This window comes from Lissotriton vulgaris, chromosome 7 (genome assembly GCF_964263255.1).
Source record: "Lissotriton vulgaris chromosome 7, aLisVul1.2, whole genome shotgun sequence".
Lineage (NCBI taxonomy): Eukaryota > Metazoa > Chordata > Amphibia > Caudata > Salamandridae > Lissotriton > Lissotriton vulgaris.
In genome coordinates this window covers 1,540,229,545-1,540,252,849 of record NC_141695.1, presented here as the reverse complement: position 1 = coordinate 1,540,252,849, position 23,305 = coordinate 1,540,229,545, and the positions used below count along the sequence as shown (strand labels likewise).

The following is a 23,305-nucleotide window of genomic DNA, read 5'->3' as shown; positions in this document are numbered from 1 at the left end:
ACTCTCCATGTCTAAACAGGTCAACGCCGTCTCCTTCTCCTGCTACAACACCCTCCACATGCTCCGCAGGATCTACAAGTGGATCCCGACCGAAACAAGCATAACGGTGACACAGGCCCTCGTCAGCAGCAGACTGGACTACGGCAACGTACTCTAAGCAGGAATCCCAGCCAAACACCTGCAACGACTACAACGCATCCAAAACGCCTCCGCCCGACTGATCATCAACGTCCCCCACCGCAGCCACATCACCCCCCACCCGGGAGTCCTACTCTGGCTCCCCGTCGACAAGAGGATCCCCTTCGAACTCCTCACCCACGCACACAAAGCACTCCACAACGCCGGACCAGCCTACCTGAACAGCAGACTCAGCTTCTTCACCCCACCCGCCAGCTCCGCTCCGCCAGCCTCGCCCTCGCCGCTGTCCCCTGCATCCAATGAACAACCTCCGGCGGCAGATCCTTCTCCTACCTCGCTGCCAAGACCTGGAACGCCCTCCCTACCCACCTACGACAGACCCAAGCCCTACTTGCCTTCAGAAGACTCCTCAATACCTGGCTCTTCGAGCAGTAGCGGCACCCCCTGCCCTCAGCGCCTTGGGACCCTCACGGGTAAGTAGCACGCTTTACAAGTACTCTGATTGATTGATTGATTGACCCCCCTCATATTAAAGCTGCCAGTACTGTCCTAAAATTCTGAAAGAAACTGTAAACCTGTTAGATAACATAACATAAGATAACATCACATTTGATAAACGCAAGACCTGGCATCCTAGGTGGGGATTTCCTCCAAACTGTTTGCCTTCTGACCTCCTGTTTTTGCTGGCTTGTACCCCAATTGGCAAATGTAACTTACTTGTGAGTCCCTAGTAAAGTGGCACCAACTGTGCCTAGGGTCTGTAAATTAAAATCTACAAGTGAGCCTGCTGCACTGATTGTGCCACCCTCTTAAGTAGCACTTGAAACATGTGCCAGGCCTGCCAAAGCAGCATGTGTGTGTGTGCAGTTTTAAACTGCCGTTTCGACCGGGCAAAGTAAACATTTTGCCAGCCCCAACCCTTTCATTCTTTAATACATATAAGACACCCCTAGTGTAGGCCCTGGAAAGCACAGTGGGCAGGGTGCAATGTATTTACAAAGTTTTACTTGTCCTGGTAGTGGAAAACTCTAAATTTCGTTTCTCACTACTGCAAGGCTTACCAAGCCAATAGGATAACATTGGAGATAATTTATTACATTTCTATAAGTGTAATTTTCAAATGGGACAATAGGAACCAGTTCATGTTTGGTATCTCTGGAATTGTCATTTTAAACTCCAGTTTATGTTGAAGTTGGATTTTAAAATACAATTTTGAAATTGCCACTTTCAGAAAGTTGGTTTTTCGTGCCTTAGCCATGTGGCAGCCTGTCTTTGGTCACATGACTTGGTGTAGTTTAAAGGTTTGCTTTCTGTATTTCTCCTAGACAGCCACACACAATGGGGGGCCTAGGCGTGACTGGATAGGCCATCAGTGGCAGGATAAGTGGGAGGAGCTGGACCCAGCCCCACTTACACTTGAATAAGCCACACAAAGGGCTGCATAACCACTGTAGGTAGTGTTCGGCCAGGAAGGCAGGGCACCTGCACACTTCAAAGGCATGCCTACAGAAGCTTCTCCTCACTTCATAGGCACATCTAGATATAAATATTGAACCTTAGACGCCACTTCCTAAGTGCACTTCTGGACCTGTTGACACTCTGCTAGGAAGAAGGACTGCTGTGCTGCTGAAAGGACTGCCACTCTGCAGGACTGCTGCTCTGAAGGAACTGCTGCCCTGTGTCCCTGCTGTGCTCTTGCCTAGATGAGAAGTACATGACCTACAGAAATAGAACCCAGAACACACAGTGACTCAAATGGATAGATTGCTGGCCTCCTGATCTGAAGCCTCAAGGACACAACAGACGTCCAACCACCTTGCAGCTGCCCCTGCACTCTACCATCTGGGAGTCTACCCTACCAAGTAGTGCCACCCCAGTCCTGGACCCTTATAAGTAGGCTTCAGGTGCTCTAACTGCCTCTGTGGATCCAGCAGAACTGACACATCTCTGATGCGTGGGTTGGACCTGTCGCAAAGACCTGCATCTCCTCCCCAGTCCTCAGAACTGATGCATCGCCCTGAAGGTGCGAGGCATCCATGACACAGGCACTAGCATCCCTCGTTGATGGTAGCCTCAACGACACTGCTAGACACAACATCATGTACAGTGTCACAATGATAACCCTTTATTCCCACGTGGACCAGGGTCAAGATACGTTATATGAACAGAATACACTGTGTGACTCTTTGTAACAAAATGGAATCCTCTTAGTATAAAGCAGGGGAAACCCACACTGAATGCATTATTTCAGCAGCCTAATGGAATGTTCTCATTTGGGTTTCATAAAATAGACACTGAGACTGGAAAGGTTTCTGTTGCTGTTGTGTAATCTTCTACAATACAAATGCGAATAATAGTATGACTCATACAAAGTGCAAACGATGCAGTGCCTAAATGTGTGTATCAATATAAAAATATATGCAAAAGACATAATAAAGTGTCCTTCCTTCCTATGTCAAGTTGTACAAACAAGCATGTGCATACAGTATAGCACAATGTGCATCACAAATAATCACAGCACCCATGGAGATGTATGTCCCTTTATGAGCGGGAGGGTCTATTCAAGACACCTGGCTTGTTATCTGCATCTTTTGAGAGACATAAACCAAACCAACCATCAATCTGTCTCGCAAATCAGTATTGCTTGTGTGTAGTATATTTCATGCGCTGCTCAATAACTCACCAAAATACACAAGAAGCGTACGTGTGAAAAAACTATAACACTTGTATATCCGCTGCAAGATCTATCTTAAAATGACCATGTGTTTGATGGAGAATCTGTCTCCCAAGTATGATGCACTATCTCTAAGTGCCCCGTTAATCCATGAAAACAATCTGGACTACCGATATCTTAAACAATATATATCAATGTCAGCCAATTGATAGATGACCAAATGAATCACAACTACCCCCACAAATCGCATGGTCTAATGACAATGCAAAGTGAAATTTGCAATGATTTATATTGTGATTGGGGAACAGCTCCTCGGAAACGACACATCGCCACGACTGCGCAGTGCATCCTTAAAGCCGGACTTCACTTCATGAGCTTTGACAATGGGATCCTCGCCAATGATGCAGGACCTCGCATCACAAGCTCGACACACACTGACAAATTGCTGCAAATGCACAATGCATCTTTGACGTGGATACTTGCAACACTCCACAACCAGGATTTGAGGTACTTTGTTCGAAGGGCCTAACTGGGTCCCTGTATCCATGCCAAGCCAAGCCTGCCATCCATTACAGTCTTGTGACGTTGTCCCAGTCTGGCACAACCAGATAAATACATTTGGATGTGTTGTGCTCTCTGGCACTATTTCCACTAAAATCTTTAAAATTGAAAATCTCTGGTTCTACTTTTGTTTTTTTCTGTTTCAATCTTATTTTATTTCTGACAGAAAGTTCTATTTTTGTAACCTAGTGTGGGAACCATTTCGTGTGGTGTTTTCACTTTATTACTGATTGGAGTGTTGCACAAATACTTTACACATTGCCTCTAAGTTATGCTTGAATACACTGTGCCAAGCTAGAGGGCTGAGCACAGTTTAATTTAAGGGTGGCTTGTCCCTCACCCTGAAGGGGATTGTGGTTGCTGCTTAACCACGGCTCACACCCCAGTCCACCACAAGCCAATTTCTCACAACAACATTCCATAACATAACTTTAACCTCATCAGAGCTTCGAACGTTCAGCGCCCAGTGCTGAACGTTCGAAGAACGAATGCTGGCTCGACGGCCAACGGTCGTGCGCAGCACTGGGGAGGTAGTGCTCGTGACGACCGTTGGCCGTCGGCAGCAGTTAAGGGGTTAATCACAAAAATATAGAAAGCGCCTTATTGTGTTATCTAACACATTCCTGGTCTGTTTTAAATGGGCTGCAACTCCCCACTCCCAAATTAAATGCTGATTTCTTAAGGGACATACAGCCTGATTCATCAAGCCGAAATCAGCTCGCAAAGGGCCAGATTCTGAGAATCCTTTGCGAGCGCTATTTTTGCATTTGGGATTCATCATCCCAAATGCAAAAATCGGTAATAGCGATTTCGTTATTTTGCGATGAATTACATTTAAGGAATCTCTATTTGAGATTCCTTAAATGCAATTCATCATCCATTTAAAATCTGCGAATTCGCAATTCCGGCCCGCTAGTTACCGCGAGGTCAAACCTCGTGGTAAATAGCGAAAACTCAGAAAAATGCTTTTAAAAGCATTTTTCTGAGTTGCATGTTGCACACACAGGACATGTGTGTGCGCAACACCTGTTTAAATTAGCATTTAAGGGGTGCTACAGGGTGTCCTCTGGACACCCCTGGCACCCTTTAAATCGCTATCTTATTTGCGATTAACAAATTGCTAATCGCAAATAAGGAATACTCCCCATTCATTCCTATGGGCCTTTTGGCCCATAGGAATGAATGGGGAGTTATTCCTTATTTGCGATTAGCAATTTGCTAATCGCAAATAAGGAATCAGTAGGAATCGCAAAAATTTTTGCTATTCCTACATGAATCCCGTTTTGCGAGTCTGGAATAGCGATTGCTTATGATTCGCTATTTCAGACTCGCAAAACCTCCCAATGAGGAATGAGGCTGTTGGTGACTTTTAATAAATGCTCAGACACCTTGTTTAGGGTACTAGAGCAGTGTGTGGGGTACTTTCTATTTCCAAACATGTTGCCAAAGAATCAGTTCCGGACTGGCTGTACCCCGGTACTCCCTGGGTATTTCCCTGGGGTACTGAAGGGTTGGGCCAGTTTTGCAGTGATGAGGGCTGGTTTTGTTACTCGGGCCAGCCCCCAGAGACCACGCACTGGTTCACCAGGGGCTGGTCCGAGAAAACTGCAAGGGCTGCTTTTGTGTTCCCAGTGCGGCCCTGCAATGCAATCAAGTGCTTTCACAAGTTCTCCTAAACGTGGCGTAATGCTTATTATTTATTATTCAAACAATTTATTGGGAGGTGTTGACAACAGACACACTTTAATAAATGCACGTTTTCTGTGTCACCGTGTTGTGAGTCCAGGTCCACCCAGACATTTAAATTCTAATATAATCTATGACACAATCCGTATAATACGCTCCAGGCATGGCACTACACCTATCACCTTTCAAAAGCTGTCACCGATGTCTATTCCAAGGGCGCCTCGTCGTGTCTTTCCTGCACACTTTAATTCCACGACATATTTACGTTAGGTGTAAAGTTTCTGATGATAAACCGCTTCATATTCCGTCTCTCCTGGAAGTGATGTTGGGTTAATAACTCGACAAACCATAAATAAGATGGCTCAAGGGAATGAGCAAGTGAAGAGAATTCTCCTGAATATTCGAGGCGGGTCTATAATTTATCAAACACATTTTCTTGCTTTACTGCGACACCTAGTGGTCGTTAAGGTTACATGCTTTGTGAAGAATATATCCAAACGCAGTTTAAGTAAATCTATGTCTATGCTATAGGAACACGTGGCAGCAGTAAGAGTCCTCAACAAGCATTTACAATGCAATGGTTTCGCCTTTGGAAAAGTTAGAGTTATTGGCATTGCTCATGACATTTCTTTTTTTTTTACTTATAAATAAATGGCATTGTTATTTACATTGCCAACAGCTCTCACAGCCCACACAGCTCTCTCAGCCCACACAACTCTCAGCCCAACACAGCCCACACAGCTCTCAGCCCAACACAGCCCACACAGCTCTCAGCCCAACACAGCTCTCAGCTCTCTCAGCCCACACAGCTCTCAGCTCTCTCAGCCCACACAGCCCACACAGCCCTCACAGCCCACACAGCTCTCAGCCCAACACAGCTCTCAGCTCTCTCAGCCCACACAGCTCTCAGCTCTCTCAGCCCACACAGCTCTCAGCTCTCTCAGCCCACACAGCCCTCACAGCTCTCACAGCCCTCACCACACAGCCCTCACCACACAGCCCACACAGCCCACACAGCTCTCACAGCCCACACAGCTCTCACAGCCCACACAGCTCTCACAGCCCACACAGCTCTCACAGCCCACACAGCTCTCACAGCCCACACAGCTCTCACAGCCCACACAGCTCTCACAGCCATCCGCCCACACAGCTGTCACAGCATAGCAGTTGCTCTCAGTGCAAGTGTGCACTGAAGCAGGTACTGTAGTAGAATTGGCCTATACCATGTACTGCACTGTGACATTTACACAGCACTTCATCCCCGGGCTGTGGAGCGCTCTGGTTTGCACGGAGATCCTAGGTGCAAAGGTTTAAGATGGCGTGGGTTCGAGCGTGACCAGTGCCTGTGATGCTGGGTGACGCGTGTGAGGTCTGGAGATGGGGACTCTGCGCAAGCGCAGATCGGCCCTCTTACGTGGCTGGTTATAATATACTACTTTGCACAAGCGCAGACATGCCCTGCCTCTTACATGGCTGCGCAGCCAAGTTTTAATGTGCTCCATTTTTTTTTGCTGTTTGCAAAGTCCTCTTATTCCTGCTGGCACAGAGTGGTGCATTCCTTGACAGTGGTTGCTCACTTTTTTTTGCTGCAGACAGACGGACCCCGGACACTGCAGACACACAGACAGGCTGACATTGCACGCACACAGACAGACGGACACTGCAGGCACACACACAGATAGACGGACCACGGACACTGCAGGCAGGCAGGCAGCCGATCACCGCAGGCACACAGATAGACGGACATTGCAATCAGACAGATGGACACTGCAGGCGCACAGACAGCGGGACACTACAGGCACACAGACAGATGGACACTACAGGCACACAGACAGACGGACACTACAGGCACACAGACAGACGGACACTACAGGCACACAGACAGATGGACACTACAGGCACACAGACAGACGGACACTACAGGCACACAGACAGATGGACACTACAGGCACACAGACAGGCACCGTATCCTGGCCGGTTGACATTGTAAACCTAGACACAAGGGTTGTTTCTTATTCCTGCTGGCACGGAGTGGCGCATCTTCGGCGTTTCACCCGGTGCGAGATTTGTTGAAGGAAGGAACAGATAGGAGAGGGGCTGCTCCATGACACTGTAGTTGCCTTGACAGTAGGTGCTCACTTTTTTTTGCTGGGGGAACGAACAGACAGGCTGACATTGCAGCACACACACAGAAAGACGGACGTTAGACACTGCAGGCACACAGACAGACGGACCTCGGACACTGCACGCACACAGACAGACGGACACTGCAGGCACACACACAGACAGACAGACGGACCACAGACACTGCAGGCAGGCAGACAGCCGATCACCGCAGGCACACAGACAGACGGACATTGCAATCTCACGATATGATTTGCATTGAATGCCCTTAGAAATCCAAGTTACTCTATACTGCTAATGCGCACCTGCAAAGCATTTCTATTCCAAATGACAAGGCTGCCAAAAATAGTAGATATAAAAAAAGCTAACTAAGAGTTTGCGCCCAATATTGCATAAAAAGGCAAGGCTAATCTACTTTAACCTGACATAATCGACGTGATGATGACTTTTACCAGTAATACTGAAGTAACACTCAATGAAATGAATGAAGTTACAACAACTCACTATGGAAATAGGCGAGTTTAAAAAAAAAAAAAAAAAGTAGATGCATGCCTCATGAGCTGCACTCGTCGACGAAAAAAATTGTTAAAGTGGAGGCAGGCAGAGCACTGTCTTTGTCACAATTTCCCTTATGGCATGATTCGAAGCTAAGCAGGCCACACCCTCACCATGGGACCTGCCTGTGGAGCTGGAGGTATGTCTTTGACAAGAGACATTAAGTCGATGGAAGGAGGGGTTGCTCGGACACTGCACGCACACAGACAGACGGACACTGCAGGCACACACACAGACAGACAGACGGACCACAGACACTGCAGGCAGGCAGACAGCCGATCACCGCAGGCACACAGACAGACGGACATTGCAATCTCACGATATGATTTGCATTGAATGCCCTTAGAAATCCAAGTTACTCTATACTGCTAATGCGCACCTGCAAAGCATTTCTATTCCAAAATGTGCCCCCAACATTGGAGTGGTAGCGCCACGCAGCCATGTCCCCCTGCCCAGCCATCACTCACCGGGCGTCTCTCGGGGGACTCCAGCACTCTACCGCTCGGCTTCTCTGGTCATCTCTGCTCCCCTCGCAGCCCTGGGCCCTCTCTTCACTACGGGAGCCCTGGAAGAGGCCAGGAACAGTGCTGCGTCCGCCGGTCACCACAATGCAGCCGGCAGCTCTCCTCTCAGCGCGGGGCTCCCCTTCTCGCACCCTCGCAGCCCTGGGCCCTCTCTTCACTACGGGAGCCCCGGAAGAGGCCAGGAACAGTGCTGCGTCCGCCGGTCACCACAATGCAGCCGGCAGCTCTCCTCTCAGCGCGGGGCTCCCCTTCTCGCACTGGGAGCCCCTCAGGACAATGGCCACCCTTCTTCTCGCATCCGCGGCGGCTTCCCCAGCAGTTCCGGTCTCCCTCTCCACACGGGAGACCGGCAACGAACCACCAGCAGGCTTCCCCCGGGCAGGGGGAAGCGGAAATGGCCGCCTCGAGGCCCCGCCCACGTCGCACCACTGCGTGCCTGGCTTCCTGCGCTGAGGGCCGCCAATGGCAGCGCGGCCCTTGGCAGGGAGGCGGGCGCAGCTCCTCTTGCTCGATCTCCGGGCCAGCGGCGGTGAAATTAACACGGAGCAATGCCGGGTGGGCACCGGCCTCCAATAATTAAATAAAAACGGGGTGGCACCCGTAAATAAAAATATAACAAGCGGGAGGGGGCGGGAAAGGAGAGGAGAGACGCTGACGACGGAAGGCGGGTGCCGGCAATGCCGGACCAGACACAGGGGCGTTCCCGGCGTCGCGTGACGTCGGCAAAAGCCAAAGAATGTCGGGAACGCCCCCGTGTCTGGTCCGGCATTGACGGACAGGCCCCTCGTCCAATGGCAAGGCTCCGTTTACGGAGCCAGCCAATCAACGACGAGGGCCGAACCAAAGCACCCTACGGTTCTCAACAGGATTTCGCCTGCGCGGAAAAGCTGCGCAGAGCGCAGCTTCCGCTAGGCGAAACCTAAAAATGCGGAGCATGGGCATGCAGCCCAAAAGTGGGGCGCCTTTGACAAGGAGCCAATGCTGTGCCATATGTGATATTTGTGTACATCGAAAGGGACATATGTTATCTATTGTTCACCTGTCAAAGGAGTATGCACTAGGTAGATTCATGAAAGAAAAAATCGGCTCGCAAAGGGCCAGATTCTGCGAATCTGGCCCTTTGCGAGCGCAATTTTTGCATTTGGGATTCATCATCCCAAATGCAAAAATCGGTAATTGCGAAATCGCATATTTGCGAGAAATTGCATTTAAGGAATCTCTATTTGAGCTTCCTTAAATGCAATTCATTAACCATTTTTCATTGGCGAATCCGCTATTTCTGGCCGCTATTTACCGCGAGGTCAAACCTCGTGGTAAATAGCGAAAAGTTAGAAAAATGCATTTAAATGCATTTTTCTAAGTTGCATGTTACACACAGACATGTCCTTTGGACATGTGTGTGCGCAACACCAATGTAGATTACATTTCAGGGGTGCTACAGGGTGTCCTTTGGACACCCCTGGCACCCTTGAAATCGCATCCTTATTTGCGATTAGCAATTTGCTAATCGCAAATAAGGAATGTGTAGGAATCACAATTTATTTAGCGATTCCTACATGAATCTCGTTTTGCAAGTCCTTAATAGCGATTCCTTAATAATCGCTATTAAGAACTCGCAAGACGGCACTATGATGAATCTAGCTGTTTATGCTTGGAATAGGTATTACTTACTCTAACACCTTCAGAAACAAATGGTGCTTCAGTCATCAAATATAGACTGTTATTATGAGTTCAGTTTATCAAAAAAATTATAAAGCATAGAATACAAAAAGAAGTGTGAAAACGTTCGTGTTTTTTAAGAAGATACAACGTCTTGTAGTTGGTGTTTCTAATTCTTCAAAATTCACTCACCAAAAAGTCGCTATTGTTGTCGCCACTCCATATGTACCCCAGTACAGTAGGCGGTGTTGGTTATAGAAGCACTTTAGCCTAGATTTACAAATGCTTTATATCAAGTTTGTGTTACTTTTTTAACACAAACTTGACACAAAGTTTTCAGGGGAAATTTATTATCCAACGCAAATCGGATTGTAACCCAAAGTAACAAAAAGTTGTGCAATGTGTTTCCTTGCATTACTTTGATTCAAAGGGGCATTCCATGGTGATGGCATTGGCTTTCCTGTGCAACCACCCATGGGGTTTTGACGCAAATCCCAGTCTACAAAATCCAGAGGCTCCACGAGGCAGGCGCAACAAGGAGGTTTTCACTTTTCCTCGTTGTTTTTGCTTTGCATGTGCTCTGCATTGTATAACACACATACAAAGTGGGAACAGACTTAAAGCCTAGGTTTTGTACTGGAAGGGACCCTTTCCAGTACAAAACCCTTGTTTCAGACAATGCAGACTCCCTTGCACCATGGCGCAAAGGTAAAAGCAAGAAACGTTCAATTCTGGCACAACTACGGCTACACTATAATATCATAAAATTGAATTCTCAATGTACAGTGCTCAAGAAGGAAAGGTGGCAACCATCTCAGCCTTTAAGAAACAAGAATTTTCTTTTTGAATGCTGAAATTAAAGGATACAAGATTTGATTATATACTTTGTTGTTGATTAATTTTAATGGACTGTGGGCATATTATCAAGGGGGTTTATCTCTGCTTTTTTGGCTTTAAAAGCCAAGAAAGCGGAGATAAAATGATCTCCCTATTACCTAGCTGTCGCTAACACCAGTTAGCGACAGCTAGTAGGAGATAGCGACCATCTAGGGGCCCGCTTTGCATGTCACTGATATTTATCACTAATTACATGCAAAGTGGGCGTGCCAAGATGTTAGCGACTGGAAACAGTCGCTAACATCGCTATCTCCTATTACCAACTTTTGGAGATATTCGCGCTAAGCGCGATTATCTCCAAAAGCTAACACCTGCCCCTGAGCAGTTATTAGCCATGTTATCCAATGGTAGGTGGATAACATGGCTAAGAGCATTAGCTCGGTAATGCATGAATATCGCTGACTTTTCAGCGATAATCATGCATTTCGGCCGATAAAAATCGCCGCAGCTCGGCGATAAAAATATCGCCGCTAAACCAACATAGCGATAATTATCGCTAGTTGTTGGTAATATGCCCCTGTGTGCTTGAGGAGATATCCATGGTGTAAAGGTGTCTGCATTGGCGTATGGCTGGCTAAAGTGTACCAGGGAAAGAGCAGAACAGCTCTATATCTTAGTAGGGATGGTGCTATTTCACCCTTCCACACAATGCAGTGCAGCACAGCAACTTGACTTGCTGTGCAGCATTCACTGACTTCTTCATTAATCTGTGCTTTTTTCATGTACATTCACGGTGCTGCAGTTCTCTCATGTCACCTCATTACAAGCTTAAACTCACAGTAGAAGCCATGATACCTATCCAATTACTTGGGACAATGTAAGAACTTGCCCATCACATACTACCATTCTACATCTGTCATAAGACACTCTGGGCTGGATTTACTGAGATTTGATGCAACACAGAACAGTTGCTGTTCTCCGCTGTGTTGTGTGAAAGGGAGAGAGTAAAACTGCACAATATTTACAAAGATATGAAGCAATTCAGCTCTCTCCTTACTCTGGTGCCCTTTGGGCTTCCTAGAACAAATACAGGCTCACTTGTACAGTGGCAGTAAGGTGTTTGCATTAAGTTCAGGATAGTTTTTGTGCAGAAAGGTACAAAACTGAGGGTTTTAGTTTTTTACATAGTTCATAAACCAAGTGTTCCAATCTACAGCAACCATTATCTGGTAATGCCACTGATGCACAATGTGTGTGTGTGTATCTTGTAAAGCGCACTGCTACCCGGAGGCGTCCTGGCGCTATAGACGGCTGGGGAACCCGTCCTGGCTTTCCCTGTGAGATGTTCCCTCCTGGGTATCTCCAAGGTGAAACCAGGCATCCCCGGCGTTTGTGGGGGGCAGTTGTGGAGATGAGGCAAGCTAATGCCCAGAGTTGCAGAGTGTGATCCCTGGTTAGAGTAGGCAACGAGGCGAGAATTATCGAGCCCGCTGACCTTGGTTCACAACCCTGCCGCGTAGGGGATTGAACTCTGGTCCCGGGCCGTTCTCTGCTTCCGGGTCTGCCGCCTCTAACCAGTGAGCCACACCACACCAATGCTATCATATCATCCGCCGAACAGCATAATAATTCAGGCAAGTGTGACAGCACAGATGACAATCCAAGTACTGTTCACTTTAATCCAAAAATATAGCAATAAGGGGAAATCACTAACTTCAATTGTGCACAACTGGGTCTTTCCATGAAAGGCTTATTTCGCTCAATGTTTTATTTGTTTACCAATGTAAAGTGTAAAATAACACCTGGTTGTAAACTGCTCCCTAGCAAGCAGGAACATAGCGGGTGGATTCTTTAAGGTGCAGTATAGGTAATTAAACTGTGGTTACAAGGCACTCTGTTTTACACTGAGTTATTTTCTTACCTCAAAATTTCAAACACATTATTTGGGACAAATAATAATGGATGGGACACTAATAGAACTCTCCAGAGCTTTCAGTTGTGCATATACTTCTGGGCAACACTGCTTTCAGTCCTCTACTAAGTATATCACCCATTACTCTCAGATTATTTATTTGCTGTATTTATAAAGAGCAACACTTATACCCTTGAGGGTGTCACGGTACAGAAAACTACCTATCCTATCCATGAAGAGACTCATTTTGCGAGCCAAAGTCAGAGAAGAAGAAGAAGAAGAAGAAGAAGAAAAAAATAAAGCTAGTAGTCCGAAAAAAGCCATGTTTTTAGCTTCTTCCTAAATAGATGGTAATTATCAGTGAGACTGATGTCCAGGGGTAAAGAGTTCCACTGGACTGCTGCCCGATAGGAAAACAATTGGCCACCTGACCGAATTTTCTGTACTCGCTTTGTTCTGGCAAAGATTACATTCCTGGATCTTATGTCACGGATGGCTTTGTAAAACTCCATCCTCCTCTGCTGAATCTCTAGTCCATCTTGTACTGTAAGGACATGTCGTACGAGATTGAAGCTTGCTCTTTTTGCTCTTTTTCGCATGGGAAGACAATGGAGCAATCAAGCACGTGGATGCTGAGTAAAATCCTTCCATATTACAGATTAACCTAGCTTTGGAATTTTGGGTTACTTGAATTCTCGAAAACAGATATACGGCCATGCCCAAAAATTGGGCATTTTCAATTCTGCTAGTCACCAGGGCATGGACAATGGTCTCTCACCAGGCAATAGAAATCCATTAAAACTGTTTTCTTAAAAGCTACAGAATGCAAAAAGCATTTGCTGAAATTGCCCCTAACGTGATCTTGCATGAAAAGACAATAGTCTATAATGATTCATAGATTTTTAACTGATTTCTTGAGGGCAAGAAAGCAAAAGACACACAATTGATGGACGGAATGCAGAACAAATAAAAACATTCACCTCCAGTCAAGAGATCTGGGTTAAATCCATAATTCTTTTGCTCACCATGGCACTCCAGTTTAGATCTGGCCATGTGCAAATCAGTCTTGACCCTGTGCCTCATGGGAACAGTCCTGTTCGAACTGCCAAGCAGGCATTTCGCCCAGCATATCTGGCCACCATGATACATCCCAAATCGGGTAGCTCCCACCAAATAGCAGGATTACACTATAAAACTACACAATCAGATTCACTGATTTCATACTCACTGCATCACACTCACCAACTAATTCTTACGCCTCACGTAAATAACCACACTCATATGACACCTCTACATTGACTGCAACTGCATTAGCCCATAGTCCTCATCACATCACATTTGCCACATTTACACTATTACATACACATCATCGCACTGACATCATCACATTGACTGCTATTGCCTTTGCAATTGACACATTACCTTTCTTGCATCTCACTGCATTAAATTCACCACATCACACTTGCATTTACATGACCATTGGCACACACCATCATAGACTTCTGTTGCACTATCTGCATCACCTTCACCACACTTGCACTATCACACTTGCACTATCACACTGACATAATGAAGCTGACAGCAATCACACTTACTGCAACGGTCACTTACATTTTCTTCCATCCACCACAGAACGTAGCCTAGGCCAATGAGCCAGTCCACGTCAGCCATTGGCTCTCTTTTCTCTCAGCGACAGCATTTTGCACAAAAACAATCCTCAGAATCATATTTCTCTTTCTATGTGTGCTTCAGAATGCATGGAAAAATAAAATCACAAGGGAAAATTAGGCTATTCCTCCTCGATACAGCTCCTTTGGGTAGGTGCAGTCTTTTGGTGTAAACCCAGCTTTACAAGTGTTTGTAAATCTTCGTTTGTGTCAAAATACATGGGTGAATGCATGGGAACAGCCATGCTACACCCATGTAATGCCTAAACGATGCAAACTAATGCAAGACAGTGCTATGCGCTGTGTTGCATTACTTTCTAATTGCTATACTACACAAATCGAATTTGCGTAGCTCAGTAAATTATAAAGTGATGCAAACCTGATGCGAAATCTTAGAAAAGTCATAGTTCACGCTGCATTTGTACATCTCATTACAAAGCATCTATCTTGGCCTTCTAAGTGATCTGCCTTTCGCCGTTAATGGCAGTCAAAACCACTGACTGAACAATGTTCACCATGTATGCACTATCAGTTTTACTATATCCTTTTTTCTTTCTCTTCCCCTACATGCCTCACTGCTCTTCACTCCATTTTACACTTAAGAGCATCCAGAAGATTGGCCCAACAGCTTAAAGGAGCCCTCTGTTCATCACAAAAATCAATAAAACATTTTCAGCAAACGACATACTATAAACCCAGACTCACCCACACAAACATAATGCTGCTTTGTAAAAGCACAGTAGACTCTGTTTCTCGATCATCTTTGCTCCCCTTTACTCCTAAGCAGTTACATGTAAATCACACACTATAAAGTCAATCAATCAATCAATCATCGTATTTATATAGCGCACTACTTATCCAGATGGTCTCAAGGCGCTGGGGGAGGGGGATCTGCTACTGCTCGAACATCCAGGTCTTGAGTTGCTTCCTGAAGGCGAGGTGGTCCTGGGTCAGGCGGAGGTGGGTGGGGAGGGAGTTCCATGTCTTGGCGGCGAGGTAGGAGAAGGACCGTCCCCCTGTGGTGGCTCTTCGGATGCGGGGGACGGCGGCGAGGGCGTGGCTGGTCGATCGAAGCTGGCGTTTGGGAGCGTAGAAGTTGAGGCGGCTGTTGAGGTATCCTGGGCCTTGGCTGTGTAGGGCTTTGTGTGCGTGGGTGAGGAGACGGAAGGTGATTCTCTTGTTGACCGAGAGCCAGTGCAGGTCTCTCAGGTGTCCGGAGATGTGGCTGCGATGGGGGATGTCCAGGATGAGTCGTGCTGAGAAGTTCTGGATCCGCTGGAGTCTCTTCTGGAGTTTGGCGGTGGTTCCGGTGTAGAGGGTGTTGCCATAGTCCAGACGGCTGGTGACGAGGGCCTGGGTGACCGTCTTCCTGGTCTCGGTGGGGATCCACCGGAAGATCTTACGTAGCATGCGTAGGATGTTGAAGCACGACGAGGAGACGGCGTTGACTTGTCTGGTCATGGAGAGGGAGGAGTCCAGGATGAAGCCCAGGTTGCGTGCGTGGTCTGTTGGTTTGGGTGCGCTGCCTAGGGCGGGGGGCCACCAGGAGTCGTCCCAAGCGGCGGGTGAGGATCCCAGGATGAGGACTTCCATCTTATCTGAGTTCAGTTTCAGGCGGCTGTTCTTCATCCATTCGGCTACCTCTTTCATCCCTTCGTGAAGGTTGGCTCTGGCGGTGGCGGGGTCGTTGGTAAGGGAGAGGATCAGCTGGGTGTCGTCGGCGTAGGAGATGATGTTGAGGTTGTGCTGGCGTGCGATGTCTGCGAGGGGGCTCATGTAGATGTTGAAGAGGGTTGGACTGAGCGAGGAGCCTTGAGGGACGCCACAGATGACTTCGGTGGCTTCAGATCTGAACGGAGGGAGGCGGACTCTCTGTGTCCTTCGGGCGAGGAAGGAGATGACCCACGCCAGTGCCTTCTCCTGGACTCCGACGTTGCTGAGGCGTTGTACTAGGGTACGGTGGCAGACAGTGTCGAAGGCCGCGGAGAGGTCGAGGAGGATGAGGGCCACTGTTTCTCCGTTGTCGAGCAGCGCTCGGATGTCATCGGTGACTGCGATCAGGGCGGTCTCGGTGCTGTGGTTGGCCCGGAAGCCAGACTGCGAGGGGTCAAGGGATCCGTTCGTCTCGAGGAAGGCGGCCAGCTGCTTGTTGACGGTCTTCTCAATGACTTTTGCAGGAAACGGGAGCAGCGAGATGGGGCGGTGGTTTTTGAGGTCGGTGGGGTCAGCCGATGGCTTCTTGAGTAGAGCGCTGAGTTCGGCGTGCTTCCAGCTCTCCGGGAAGGTAGCGGTGTCGAAGGAGGTGTTGATGATGTCCCGCAGGTGGGGTGCGATGACAGCGTCGGCCTTGTTGAAGACGTGGTGAGGGCAGGGTTCGGTCGGAGATCCGGAGTGGATGGAGTTCATCGTGCGGACGGTGTCTTCGGTGCTGATCGGAGTCCAGGCGCGGAGGGTGGTGGTGGGGGGCGGTGGTTCGGTCGTGGTGTTCGTCGGTTGAGTGCTGAAGCTGTTGTGTATGTCCGCGATCTTGTTGTGGAAGTAGGAGGCGAGGGAGTTGCAGAGGTCTTGCGAAGGGGTGATGTCGTTGTTTCCGGCGTTGGGGTTGGAGAGCTCTTTGACGATGTTGAAGAGTTCCTTGCTGTTGTGTGCGTTGTTGTCCAGTCGTTCCTTGAATGCAGTTTTCTTGGTGGCGTGGATGAGTTGGTGGTGTTTTCGGGTGGCGAGCTTGAGGGCAGTCATGTTGTCCGGTGTTGGGTCTCTGCGCCAGGTTCTCTCGAGGGCTCGGCAGTTCTTCTTGGAGCTCTTGAGTTCGTCGGTGAACCATGGGGCTTTCTTGCTACCGGGTCTGCTGGGCGGGGTCCTCAGGGGGGCGAGCTCGTCTGCGCAGTCGCTGATCCACTTCGTGAGGTTGGTGGCCGCCTGGCTAGGGTTCGTTGTGCTGGCGGGAGGGTTCATGCTCAGGGAGGTCGCGAGCTGGTCGGCTGTGATCTTGTTCCAGCTCCTGCGTGCAGCCTGTTGCTGGTGGTGGTGGATTGTGGTCCTTGCGAAGCTGAAGTGGACGCAGCTGTGGTCCGTCCAGTGGAGTCCGGTGGCGTGGCTGAAGGCGATGTCCTTGCTGGATGAGAAGACGGGGTCGAGTGTGTGTCCGGCGTAGTGGGTGGGGGTGGTCACCAGCTGCTTGAGTCCCAGGTTGGCGAGGTTGTCCAGCAGGGTGGTGGTGTTGCGGTCGTTGTTGTTCTCCACGTGGAAGTTGAGGTCCCCGAGGAGGATGTAGTCAGTGGAGCAGAGGGCGTGCGGGCTGATGAAGTCGGCGATGTCTTCGCTGAATTGTGTGCGTTGTCCTGGGGGTCTGTAGATGAGGGTGCCTCTGAGGGTGGTCTTGGGGTTGATGTGGACCTGAAAGTGCAGGTGCTCGGCGGATGCGAGGGTGTCGTCGGTGTTGGTCGTGATGCGGATGGTGTTCCTGTGGACGATGGCGATGCCTCCTCCGGTGTGGTTGATGCGGTCCCTTCGGATGATCTTGTAGCCGTCTGGGATGGCGATGGCTATGTCGGGCGCTGAAGAGGCGTTCATCCAGGTTTCTGTGAGGAAGGCGACGTCTGGTGACGTTGTGTCGAGCAGGTTCCAGAGCTCGACGGCGTGTCTGTGGACGGAGGGGGTGTTGAGCAGGATGTACTTCAGGTGGTTGCTGCTGTTGCTCGTCGAGGTCTTGAGCACTGCTGGAGTGGTGCAGGTCCGGATGCAGGTGAACTTGCAGGCGTTGCAGCAGAAGGGTCCGTGGGTGCGTCTCGGGTTGGCTCGGTAGCAGCCCGGGAGTCGGCCGGCGTTGAGGGCATTGAGTTCGGTGGTGTCGTAGGTCCGGCGGGTGGGCTGGTGACGGCGGGGGCCAGGGGTCCTGGCACTGGGCGCGGTCCAGGCGCGGACGGGCGCAGACGGGCTTACCTTTGGCGCACCTTCGGCGCTCAGTCGGTGCTCCCGCTGCGCGGTCTCTCCGGGGGTGTCATAAGAAGGGAGCCGGGAGGGAGGGTCCGCTGGGAGGCGGGGAGCGCGTGGGCCAATCGGCAGGCGGGGGGCGGGGCCGCGGCAAGAACCGGCGCGAAAACCTATGCGGGCGGCCCTGCGGCGGCTGGGGCGCCGGGGATCCGAGGACGAGCGGCCCTGCGGTGGCTGGGGCTCCGGATCGGCGTCAGCAGACAGGCAGCAGGTAGGAGGCAGGCAGAGCAGGCGGGGAGCGTGGGGGCAACCAGGCCGAGTCAAATTCTTCCAACAGACACAACCGAATAGTGGGCAACCCATCAACCAAAACCATTACAATGCAATGCAAAATGCATAAAAGTGGAGGTGTGCTGTCCAAGGACTGGAATTTACACAGATGCTGGTATATGTCTAAGTCAATAACCAGTATAGGGCCAACAAGAACTCTATGATTTGGCTCTTGCATAGCATTTGTGAATAGATTCTGCAGACTGCTTTTGGTTAAAAGTAATAAACGAGGGACTTATTTATAGGCGAGTGGTAACAGGAAACCCGCCAATGATTGGTGAGTGTCTCATCCACTTACCTCTTGCATCCTATTTCTCATTTAGGAAGAAGGGGTTGGTGATTTACTCGATGGCTATGACAAATACCTTTATGTTATAGGGAAGATTATGTTCACCGTTATGCTGCTGGTGGTAGTGGCATCAGAGACAATGCCCATTTTCTTAACTGGGTCAACCATGTACCGCGTGGTTGTACCAGACAGACAAATGCACCAATATTTCACACGTACTGAGACATACAAATCACACCACCAAGCTAGACCCATGCTGAGAGGCCACTCTTCTGATCAGCAGGCACTCGTGAAAGTCTGTGGAGATGGCGGAAAACTTTAAATTTGGTCGATCTTGTGATACCTGACTTACTAAATTTTAATGACCAGCAGAGTCCTTGGTGACAGTATAGAATGGATACAATTTGTAGAAGCCACTTGCTGTCAGGTGACCACTGAAGCATTGGCATCTTTAATAAAGACTGGGATTGTGTTTATATCAATGCAGTGAATTGTAAATGATTTGAGGCACCCCAAGTCTGTGTTGAGGAAAGCTACAAATAATCGGCATCTCATTTAGTACTTTACTGGATACACTCACATTTTGGATCTACAGACACTTACCTGAACACCAAGGATTGAAGAGCAGAGTAAATTTTTCAATTGGGTGGTCGACGGATCCTCGATCAGAAGAGATCAGCACACTCAGTCCATAGTGACCAATCACCGCGTTGGCAGGGCTACTGATTGCAACATCCAAAGAGTTTGAGTTACCCGCCTGTAGAACAGCATTCCAAGCATTGTTACTTTTAGAGCTGGATAGAGTGAAACTGTGGTTTGAATCCTCAGTCTTTGCAGACGCGGGTCCTTTGAAAGAGCAAAAAACATTTTTTACTAACAAAATGTGTATCATCACACACAGAAAATGACAAAGGGGAAGTGATCTTGCTTGTACGATTTCTTCTACGGTGTCTTGCTGTGGGTGGTGCATTTTTGTGGTGAAGATAACCTGTACTTTGGAAGAGTGTCTTGTGCACAGTGTCTCTGCTGGAGAAAACGCAGGGTCAATGTTCATGCTTGTGAAATGAGTGTAAATTGGTCGAATTGAGTAGGTGTGTGATGGGGACTGCTTTTCTGTTAAGAGAATGCACTTTAGGTGGCAGTTCTCCATAAAGTGTGATGCATATCATATGGCCATGTCTGATGGAAAAGTTATATGTGTGTAATATGTTTGATGGATATTATCTGAGCAGTGAGTGAGTGGGTGTTTGAGAGTCCCTCCATAAGAAGTAATGGGAGGGTGGATGCTACCTTAGATAGTTGGCCACAGGCTGCAAATGAATGACCAATGAGGTGAGTGTGTGATGGAAGTCTTTGTGTGACAAATGAGTGTCTGACTGATTCTGCAGGACTGTGGTGCACAACTGGAATGAACAGTAGCTGTTTGTGAACCGAATATGGTATAGAGATCACTGATCTATGAAATTTTGCTTCAGTTTTGATTACCTGTAGATGCTGTAAATATGATGATCTCATTGGGCTGCAGGTCACCATCAAAGGGCAAAGTGATCTTGAAGGTCTGTCCTCTCCTCACTATCAGTCCAGGACTGTGGTAATGATCTGTGTGATGCTCTGCCCTATTTGTCGTAAGGTGCAGTTCGCATGCTTTCAGCTGAACTGTGAACAAAGAAAGACACACAGAGTGCCAAATGATTATGTTGAACATTTAAGAGTTAATACCCAAGTGGGTTAGTGGGTTTCCCTTGTGAACGGAAAATTTAAATATTCAGACAAGGAAGGATTGATTTGGAAATCAACGGGATTCGCTTTCCCTTATTTGGTACACATTTATAAAGTTCTGTATCGCAAACCTAGTCATCTATAGAATTAGGCAACATTTTGTTCACACTGGGGTGATCTGAGGCAATTTCTGCCATGTCAAGTCACGCTTATTACGCAAAATGCCTGAGATTATACCATTACGCAATGTTGGCTAATTCAGATTTGGTTTTCGTAAAAATCCTATTGCAGGCACACAGGATTAACGTTAATGACCAGAAAATGAGCAACTATTGTTCGCTTCAATTGCAATTTTGCACTATTTTTTTGTAATGCATTCTCACATCGAAAATAGACAAGGGGCCACACTTACCACTAAATATTAACACAAAATGCCAAACATTCGGTTTGTATAGTTTTATATAACTTGTCGACCATTTTGCGTAATTTCTGAAAAGGAAATTAAGTGAATTTTGCCCACGACTAGATTCATTTATTTGTGTGGAATTACCTTAATTGGCATCAGATTAATTACATAATGTCTCCAAGAACACGATGCACCAAAAACCAACCCTGAGAGTCCAGTCCGAAATTCTCACTGCCCCAGAACCAAGCAGCAGTCAATTGACATCGACAACCCATTCCATGAGTGGCCGAGCTGCTTTGATTTTTCCACTGCCAGTGGCTTGTCCCTGAATGCAAGGTGCATCTTTGCGCACCCATCACTGCCTGGCAAGATATGTAGCATCCCGCTTGCGAATCCCTGCAGTCCTCAGCCCTCTCTCGACATTCGCCAGATGAACTGGCTATGCCCCCCTGCTCAAATACCGCATGTGAATTGATCTCCTATTTGGGAGCCTTTTGACCTGTCCGCAAGTCCCCTTTTGCAGCCACTTTTCAGGTGCCCCCCTTCTCTGTAGCACACCAGCTATAAGCCTCATCAGCACCCTGCTCACAGTGGAACACCTTCAATTCCTGACAAACTGCTGGTAGTAGTTTGAACCTTGGCCCACTACTATTCTCATCCCAGAAGGTGAACCCATAAACCGACTGCACCTACTTTTAAGCATCTTTGACTTTTCCTCCCATAGGATTGCAGTGTGCGAAAAAGCACACGTTTAAACATTTTGCTTACCTCTGAACGTTTCTTTTGAAAACTGTACTTACCTTTGAATGAAGTTCTTGAGTTTGAAATATATACAAAAAGAAGTGTTAATTTTCTAAATTGGCCTTGGATTTATTCCTTGAGTGTGTGTCTCATTTATTTCCCCTGTGAGTACAACACATGCTTAGCACTATCCTCTGATAACCAACCATAACTGCACGTCCACACTACCACAAAACAGAGCATTAGTATTAACTACTTTAGCTTTTGTAAACCAATTGGGGACCCACTTGACCCTCTGCACAGTGCACTTGTTTTTAGTGCAGTGTATAGAGAGACAGATTCATACATAAAGGAATTGATGAAAGAGCACCACCAGGAGTGGAGCCTGAGGCTTAATTTGACTCAACACGGAAAACCTGACCCGGCCCAGACACAGAAAGAATTGACAGATTGATAGCTCGTTCTTGATTCTGTGGGTAGTGGTGCATGGCCGTTCTTTGTGGGTGGACCACTTTTTGTGGTTAATTCCAATAACTAATGAGACTCCTCCATGCTAACTAGTTTTACAACCACCAATGGTCGGAGTCCAACTTCATAAAGGGACAAGTAGCATTCAGTCACATGAGATCGAGCAATAACAGGTCTGTGATGCCTTTAGATTTCCGGGGCTGCACACCTACTACACAGAATGGAACAGGGTGTCTACCCTTTGCCGACAGGTGTGAGTAACCCGCAGAACACCGTTTGTGATAGGGCTTGGGGATTGCAATTGTTTCCCATGAACAAGGAATTCCCAGTAAGTGCAGGTCATAAGCTCATGTTGATTAAATCCCTGTCCTTTGCACATAGCGCCAATTGTTACTTCTGATTGGATGGTTCATGAGGTCGGCAACAGCCCTGGTGATTCACCGAGAAGATGATCAAACCTGACTATCTATAGGAAGTAAACATCATAATAATGTTTCTGTAGTTGAACCTGCAGAAGGATCATTAAGCGTGGAGCGACCCGGGCGACTGACGGCACCAGCCCAAAACCTTTGGCTGCCTCCCAGATGGAAAACACACCGTAGATACAGCACCTGGCCAGATGAGCTGTCTGCCACCTCTGGGGCAAGGAACTAGCATGGGGCGGGCTCCTCGACCCCAAAAGGCAAGACTGATGTACGCGCGAGGGATGGGGGCAGCCCCGGCCCCTTCAGGAGCGGCAAAATGGAAAGCCCTCCCGAGACCGAACCCATACTCACCCAGCATTACCCCACGAGGGAACCAAATGGCAGTGCCTCCCGGGATTGGGACCACCCCTGAAGGCCAAGCTGCCCCAGACTTTCCTGTGCCCGATCCCAGCTTGACTGGGTTTCCGGCAACCGAGGAGTGGCCCTTCTTGTGCGGCAGGACAGCATGGATGAGAAGGAGTCTAGGCTGCCAGAGGACCCCTTGTTCCTCTTGGTGGGGGCATCTGAGATGGGTAGGAACCACCTGTCTCTTCCCTTAAGTCGCCTCACAGAAGGCCATGGAGTAGGCTACCCCCCAGCCCCCAGCATGGCTTGGCC

General features: G+C 48.3%; 1 protein-coding gene across 1 annotated transcript in view; it reads right to left on the bottom strand.

The window, feature by feature from the left end:
• LOC147705960 (protein-glutamine gamma-glutamyltransferase E-like) overlaps positions 1-23,305 on the bottom strand; it is a 176,377-nt gene that overhangs the window by 140,359 nt on the left and 12,713 nt on the right. The window contains exons 2-3 of the mRNA XM_086932424.1: positions 20,375-20,545; positions 19,493-19,735 (exon numbers count right to left, since the gene is read on the bottom strand). Of these exons, the coding sequence (XP_086788550.1) occupies positions 19,493-19,735; positions 20,375-20,545 (414 nt within the window). The remainder of the gene's footprint in view (positions 1-19,492; positions 19,736-20,374; positions 20,546-23,305) is intronic.